The following is an 8,389-nucleotide window of genomic DNA, read 5'->3' as shown; positions in this document are numbered from 1 at the left end:
CCCTACGTGCCACCTTCCCACATCCCCCCCAAACAAGCCACTTGAGCAGGGGCAGGCAATTATTTCAGGCGGAGGGCCGCTTACCCAGTTTTAGCAAGCTGTTGAGGGCCGCATGGGTTGCCCCACCCCTTGACAGTTGCCCTGCCCCCTGGTCACCAGCTTGGGACCAGTGTCCCAGTGTCTTGGGACCAATGTCTCAGGGCCAGCACCGGTGGGGCCCAGAGCAGGATGCAGGCTGGCAGGGGGCTGTAGAGCTGGGTTGGGCTGCACCAGCAGGGAGGGGGGAGCTGGCCCGGTTCCACAGAGCCCCTGCCAGCCAGGACCCTGTACTCCTACCACCCTGCTCTGGGCCCCATGCACCCGCTCACTCCCAGTGCCCCCCACCAGCCCTGTAGTACAGGCTGGGGGCAGCATGCTGCCCCGACCCCCTGCTCCAGAGCAGGGAAGGAGCTGGTGCTGTGCGGGGAAAAGCAGCCCCTCCCCCGCCCTGTGGGCAGCGCTCCCTGCTGCAGCCACTCAACCTGCACAGGGCTGTCCTGAGCAGGCACAGGCAGCCCCACGCGGACTACGGGGATTTCTCCCACAGGGCAGATGCGGGGCTGCTTTTCCCGTGCTCAGCACCAGCTTGTAACCCACCCCGACTACCAGCTTGGGCCCTGTGCTGGCTCCAGGTTCGCCTGTTGGTGCTGCACTGTGGCAGCAGCAGCTGTGGGCCCCCTGCTTGCCACGCCAGGCAGTGTTTGTCACTGCCACCTCTGGGCTGCCCAGTGCGTGAGCTTCCCCTGGTTCCTACTGCCCCCGGTTCCTGTCAAAAATGACAGGGACCAAAGACAGATAAACATTAACTTTCTAAAATTTTTAGGGGCCCCATAGGGCAGATGGAATGGCCTCGCAGGCTCGATCCGGCCCATGGGCCATATTTTGCCTACCCCTGCACTTGAGACTCTGTCCTGTGCCCCACCGCAGCTGGGTAGTGCCTCTTGGTGCCCCTTTGTTTCACCACCTGGGCGGTCTCCCCACTTGTCCCACTCCTTGCTACAGCACTGGTTCTTAGTAGCTGTTTTTTTCACCTATGTTACTGGAAATCTCTAATTTGACATCATTTAAACTAGTTTTGAAGAGCAAACTATTTTTAAGAGGTACCTATATAAAATACTGTGAGCAGACTGGCAAAGTTGTAGACAATGTTGGGTATGAATATGAAGATAATGGTATAATGTTTGTATACAATTTGAATAAAAGAGTATGGATATACTTTTAAATCATTTTTTCTTTTTCTCTTTTTTATAGGAATTCATTTTATCAGAAGATTACAACAAGATGAGCCCAGTAAAAAGTTACCAAGGTAAGAAATGTAATTTTGTATGCATTAGTAGAAAGCTTTAGATTTATTGTCATATTTGTTTATAATATTATCAGTCTCTTACACCTTTTAAAGGGAGACACTGTCCTTTTCTGTCCTAATTGATTTTACTTAATGAAAATCCTTGGTTTTGGTATTGAGTCAATAATATAGTATAGACTGAGAGTTTATAAGGTTTTTTTTTTTAAACAAACTGACTTGTGTGTCAGAAATGTCAAAAAAGAAAAATGGGGTTTTCTGAGCTACTGGGCTGTTTATGATATCCAATGGAGCTAAGGGAGCAGTGTTTCTTCTGCACTATAGAAAATTCTAAAATGATTCTGTTGCATCTCAGAGTAAGGATCTTATTCCACAATCAAGAAATACAAGTCCGTACCTTTCTGTAACTGCTTCAGTTGTCAACTAGTGTACTATTTTAAAAGATCTAGGTGTCCTTGCAACTGTTTGTTTGACCACAAAGGTATATTACAACAATACATGACATAGTCATAATTTGATAGTGCACTTATGCTGTATTCTTTATTCTGGTCTCTGTTCTTCTGACCTACAGATAATGCCATATTACAGGAGACATACTGTGTTTCTGATTAGAGTTCAAAAGATGAATGAGTATTATTTCCATGTTCTGTGCTTTGAAAAGTTCAAAAGAAAATAATTTACCCTTCAAGAATTTCTTTGAGCCTTCAAGAGTATCTAATAAACTGACCCTAAAGCACTCTCTCAATCGTTTAAGAATGTAGATTAAATACTTTTTGCTTTTTAGAAGTCTTTTTAGATCTTTGACTAACTTTGTCAGATAAGATTATTTTTTTGCTTTAAACAACCCCAGGTTTTAAAATAACAAGTCTTCTGCCAAAATAGAATCAAAAGATAAAATATATTTGCATATCTGAAATTAGATCACAGATCAGTTCGATTTAGAAATCTGTAGCTTGTGATTTTATTTTTCTGCCATGGTTGTGACCCATTTGAACAAGCTACACTAATATACTGTAGTTGCCTGCTTTGCCTGCAATGGAGCATTTTGGAAAAGCAAACTTACATGCACTCCTCAGTAGCTCTAGGACCAAAGCCTGGAAGAGGTTCATTGGAGTGGAGAGATGAAGATTGAGCTGAAGTTTTCCTTGTCCTTCTACTTAACATCTCACAAGAGTAATGACTTATGCAGCAATGTAATCGGATTTCCATCTGTTGCTGAGTTGGTGCTCCATTTCCTATAGTTCTGCAGTATGATACAATAAAACTAGCATGAACAGTATGCTCTCACTTCCTTCCCGCCACTTGCAGTGGTCAACCATTTTCTCTAACTCACTGAAATGACAGATGAAGATAAGCATCTCTGAGCCATTTAGTTCCTGAATTCTTCAAGTGCAGGAAGTCTTAGTTTAAAAAAAGGGGGAAAAAAAAAGACCTCAGTGGATTGTGGATAGTATCACTTCCACTTTCATGGTTACAAGATGGAGGTTTGGAGATCCCAAAACGGAGAATGACTGGCTAGGCCTTAGTATTGCAGAAAAAGGTCTGAGGGTTATGATAGTGTGTGAGTGAGTCACAAATATAGTAGCACTGAGGCAGTGGAGGAAAGGGCAGTGATACAGTGGGATATATTAACAGGAGCATCATGCAAGTCGCAGACTGTAAGTCTTCCACTGTGTTCAGCACTGAGGTCTCATTTGGAGTACTGGGTTAAGTGTTGGGTACCACACTTTAAGGAAGTTGTGGGTAGCTAGAAGGATTCCAGTGGGGAGCAGCATTTAAGATGGTGGTCAGGAAGATATGGCACGTATGGAAAGATTAAAGGAGTGGGGATGACTTGCTTTAGAGAAGAGAAAATTGAGAAGATATATACTGTGTTTAGTCAAGTAGAAGATGGTCCTGATTATAAGATGACCCCCCAATAATTATATTGGAGGAAAAATTATAATTTTTTTATCCTTTTCCAGGTATAGGATCTAATTATTAGAGTTTTGCCATGATTTTTTGTCTCCCTCCAACTCCTACAGTAGGAAAATTTTAAATCTGGGGGGTCAGGTAGCCCCTCTTGCTCTCTGCTTCCCTCTAACATTTTCCCCAGGCAGCCTCTTCCCCCTCTCCTTACAGTCTAACCCCATTTTGCCTAGGTACGTAGAAGCGAGGAGCAAATTTGAAAACAATAACCTTGAAATTAAAAATGGCTGTAGCAAAGTACACATTGCACCCATGCAGTTGTCTTATCTAGAATTGATGTATGCTACCTTTTTTATGATACTGTATCAAGTTCATAGATTTCATAGACATTAGGGCTGGAAGGGACCTCGGAAGATCATTGAATCCAGCCCCCCGCCCGAGGGGCAGGAAGTCAGCTGGGGTCATAGGATCCCAGCAAGATAAGCATCCAGATTTCTCTTGAAGGTGTTCAGTGTAGGTGCTTGAACCACCTCCAGTGGCAGGCTATTCCAGACCTTGGGGGCTTGGACAGTGAAGAAATTCTTCCTTATGTCCAGCCTGAAACGGTCTTACAAGAGTTTATGACCATTCAGCCTCGTCATCCCTTGGAGCCCTCTAGTGAACAACTGTTCCCTCAGATCCTGGTGAACCCCCAGATCCTGGTGAACACCCCTGATAAACTTATAGGTGGCCATCAGATCGCCCCTGAGCCTGCGCTTTTCCAAGCTAAAGAGCCCCATAGCTCTCAGCCCGTCATCGTAAGGTCTGTTTTCCTGACCTCTGATCATGCACATGGCTGTCCTCTGGACTTTCTCAAGCTTCTCCACATCCTTTTTGAATTGTGGAGCCCAAAACTGGATGCAGTACTCCGGCTGCAGCCTCACCAAGGCCAAGTAAAATGACGTCCTGGGATTTGCTTGAGAAGCATCTATGAATGCAAGCTGGCATTTTGCTCGCTTTACTAGCCGCAGCATCACACTGAAGGCTCGTGTTCATCTTGTGGTCAATCATGATCCCCAAGTCCCGTTCTTCTGTAGTGCTAACCAGCGTAGCACTGCGGAGCCTATAAGGATGCTGCAGGTTTTTCCTCCCAAGGTGGAGAACCTTGCATTTTTTCAAAGTTAAATGCCATCAGGTTCTCGTCTGCCCACTTCCTGAGCCTGTCAAGGTCAGCCTGGATCACCTTCCTGTCCTCAGGTGTGGGTGCTTTACCCCAGAGTTGGGTATCACCAGCGAACTTTGCCAGTCCACTTCTGACTCCAAAGTCCACATCATTAATGAAGGTGTTGAACAATATAGGTCCAAGGACAGAGCCTTGGGGGACCCCACTGGTTACAGGGCACCACAATGTTTTACTTCTGTCAACCACCACCCTCTGGGTCTGACCATGGAGCCAGTTCCCCAGCCGCTGGATCGTGGTGGACCCGAGGCCACAGTTGGCCAGTTTTACCAAGAGGTGATCATGCGATACCAGATCAAAGGCTTTTTTGAAGTCAAGGTATATGACATCAATCTCTTCTCCCTTGTTCCTTTTGTGGTAACCTGGTCATAAAAGGAAATGAGATTGGTCAAGCAAGACCTACCCACAACAAAACCGTGCTGGCTATCCCTCAGGAAGTTGCCATCAGCCAGTCTGTTAAGAATGGCCTCTTTTTAATAATCTCTTCTAAGACCTTGCCCAGGGTAGAGGTCAGGCTGATGGGTTTGTAATTAGCCAGATCCACTTTCCCCCTTTTCTTGAAGATAGGCACCACATTGGCCTTCTTCCAGTCTTCGGGCACTTCACCAGAGTGCCAGGAGTTTTCAAAAATCCGTGCCAGAGGCTGGGCTAAGATGCTCGCCAGCTCCTTGAGTACCCTGGGGTGTAGATTGTCAGGGCCAGCTGACTTGAAGGTGTCCAGCCTCTCAAGGTGTTCCTTCACGTGGTCAACATTGATGGAGGGCAGGGAATCTCCCTCACCCAGGGCTCCCTGTCCCGTAATGGGCAGAAGCATCCTGTGGGACTGATGAAAGACCGATGCAAAGTACCCATTTAATAGGTTGGCTTTTTCCTGGGTGTCAGTCATCAGTTGTCCCATCTGGTTTTTCAGAGGTCCAGTGTTGCCCTTGCTTTTCCTTTGGCTCCCCACATATCTAAAAAAAAGACTTTTTATTGTCCTTGATACTTGTAGCTAGTTGGAGTTCAGTCACAGCCTTGGTTTTCCTGTTTCACTCACTGCAGGACTGGACCAACGTGGAATATTCCCCCTTGGAGGTGGATCCCATCCTCCGTCCTTTTGTGGGCCTTTCTTTTTACCTGCAGGAGGTCCGCTAGTTCCCTGGAGAGCCAAGGGGGCTGCTGTGCCCTTTTGCTGCCTTTCCTCCGAGATGGAATAACATTAACTTGTGCCCTGAGGATTGCTCCCTTGAGGAGCGGCCACTCTTCCTGAACTCCCCTCCCTTTGGGGTCGTGGTCCCTTAGGGCCTCACTGACAAGCCTCCTGATCTTGTCAAAATCAGCTTTCCTAAAGTCAAGGACTTCTGTATTGCTGACTGACTTGCCAGCTTTACGGTGGATGGTGAAGGTGATCAACTCATGGTTGCCATCACCCAGCTTCCTATCGATCCTTAGGTTGCTGATTAGGTCATCCCCAGTTGAGCAGCATGTTACCTCTCGTTGGCCCATAGACCTCTTGTGTTTTCATACAGGTACTGCATAAATCAGGAACAGGCAAAATACAGCCTGTGGGCCAGATCTGGCCCACCAGGCCATTCTATCCAGCATGCAGAGCCCCTACATAATTTAGAAAATGTATATTTATCTGCTCCTAGCTGCCTGTCAAGGATGACCAGAGCCAGGGGCAGTAGGACTCTGGGGGAGCCAGCAGGACTCAGTAGCAAAATCAGCCCCACCCCTCCCCCCAACTAGAAGCCTCTGCCTGCTGCAGCTTTCACTGTTTTCCTGCATGCTGCTGGCTGCTCCAGCACCACATGGCCCCCAGCTGCATCGCCAGACTGTGAGAGTATGTACCATGGAGCCAGGAGCTGGGGGGGGAGAGCGTGCATGCATACACAATGAGGGAGGGAGGGGGAGAGTGAGTGTATTTATAGGGCAAGTACCACATGCAAACCCCACCATACACATGCCCCACCTTTGCACTGCCATACATGCAGGCCCCTGCACCCCCTCACACACTCCAACCACCCTCTGCCCCCACACACACTTTCCCCCACAAACCCCATATGCATCCACACCCCACATATCCACATACCAACAGCCCCATACTAACCTATACCTACCCCTCCATTCCTCCCACCCTCCCCCCACAATATACAAGAGTAAGACTTCATTTTAAGCTATTGTGGAATCATCTCTATGTATGCTACACAAATGCTGCATGTAAATCGCAACAAAAATATTTTTGGAAATCAAATTAATGAGTGTTGTAGATGTTTGTTTGTTTGTTTGTTTGTTTGTTTGTTTGTTTTTAAATATGGTATTCTGGTTTTTGGTATTTTTTTCTGGTTCTAAGATGGCAAAACCCCTAGCTGAAAGGAGTATTTCCATGGGCAAGGGGAGGGCCTTCTGATGGCAAAGATCAGAGGCTAGGGGGCAGGACCTGTGATCACAAGATGGTGACCAAGGGTCGGGGTTACCCATGCAGCCCTCAACAGCTTGCCTTAACTCGGTAAGCGGCCCTCCACCCAAAATAATTGCCCACCCTTGCCATATATATATGCACTTTTAAGTAGCACTTTAGCGCCATCTTATATGTAGTACAACCTATTTTGGGGGGCCGTGTGTATGAGTATAAACAAAATCTACATAATCTTCATTGTCCTCTTCCTTCTAGTCATCCTTGTCGCTCGCCCCCTCTTGGCCACTGTTATTGTCCTCTTCCTCATCGTTGATGTGTATCTTCTTTGGGATCTAGTTTCTGAATAATCTGTGCCAGTCTTTTCCTCTTCCATGCATCCTCTGCCATCTTCACCACATCTTCTTTCATCTTCCTGTAGTATACGTGCAGCTCACTTACTCCCATTCTGACACAGTCCTCAACTGGGAAGTTTGTGTCTGTACATAAGCAGGTTCCAGGTCTTCCACAGGGCATTCCTGAAGTGGGAGATGAATTGGTTAAAGCGGACGAGGGGCTAAAAAGCACCCTGTTCAAATTCACAGGCGACACTAAGAAGTGGGGAGAAGTGGGCACACTAGAATGGAGGAATAGGCTGCAATCGGACCTAGACAGGTTACAGGGGTGGGCGGATGAGAACAGGATGGGTTTCAACACTGACAAGTGCAAGGTACTGTACCTGGGGAGGAAGAACCAGCAGCATACTTACACGAAGGAACTCCCTTCTCATCAGTGCAGAGGCAGAAAAGGATCTTGGAATCATTATTGATGCCAAAATGAACATGGGCTCACAGTGCGGGGAAGCGGTCGGGAAGGCAAACTGTACCTTGTCATGCATCCACAGATGCATCTCAAGCAGGTCCAAGAAGGTGATCCTCCCCGTCTATTTGACACTGGTCAGGCCACAGTTGGAGTATTGCGTCCAGTTCTGGGTGCCGCACTTCAGGAGGGATATGGACAGCAATGAGAGGGTCCAGAGGAGGGCCACTTGCATGATCAGGGGGCAGCAGGGCAAGCCATATGAGGAGAGGCTAAGGGACCTGAACCTGTTCAGCCTCCACAAGAGAAGGCTGAGGGGGGATCTAGTGACCATTTAACAAACTAGTCAGAGGGGACCAGCAGGCATTGGGGGAGTCCCTGTTCCCCCAAGCACTACCAGGAGTGACAAGCTGGTGACAGTGGTCACAAGCTGGCAGAGGGTAGATTCAAGCTAGACATTGGGAGGCGTTACTTCACTGTCAGGGCAGCTAAGATTTGGAACCAACTTCCAAGTGAAGTGGTGCTGGCTCTTACCCTGGGGGTTTTCATAGATTCATAGATTAAGGGTCGGAAGGGACCTAGTAGATCTTCTAGCCCGACCCCCCGCCAGGGCGGGAGAACAACAAAAACTCCAAAACAAAAACGGGACTCAAATGAGTCCAGCCAGGTAGGCATCCAGCCTCTTCTTAAAGACCCCCAGGGTAGGAGCCAGCACCACTTCTCTTGG

General features: G+C 47.5%; 1 protein-coding gene across 1 annotated transcript in view; it reads left to right on the top strand.

The window, feature by feature from the left end:
• Nucleotides 1–8,389, top strand: part of WDFY2 (WD repeat and FYVE domain containing 2) — a 153,705-nt gene that overhangs the window by 102,845 nt on the left and 42,471 nt on the right. The window contains exon 4 of the mRNA XM_019525350.1: nt 1,291–1,345. Within this exon, the coding sequence (XP_019380895.1) occupies nt 1,291–1,345 (55 nt within the window). The remainder of the gene's footprint in view (nt 1–1,290; nt 1,346–8,389) is intronic.

This window comes from Gavialis gangeticus, unplaced genomic scaffold, assembly GCF_001723915.1.
Source record: "Gavialis gangeticus isolate Ggan-Ray unplaced genomic scaffold, GavGan_comp1, whole genome shotgun sequence".
In the NCBI taxonomy this organism is placed as follows: domain Eukaryota; kingdom Metazoa; phylum Chordata; order Crocodylia; family Gavialidae; genus Gavialis; species Gavialis gangeticus.
The sequence above is the reverse complement of the archived record's forward strand: the minus strand, read 5'-3'. Positions and strand labels throughout refer to the sequence as shown.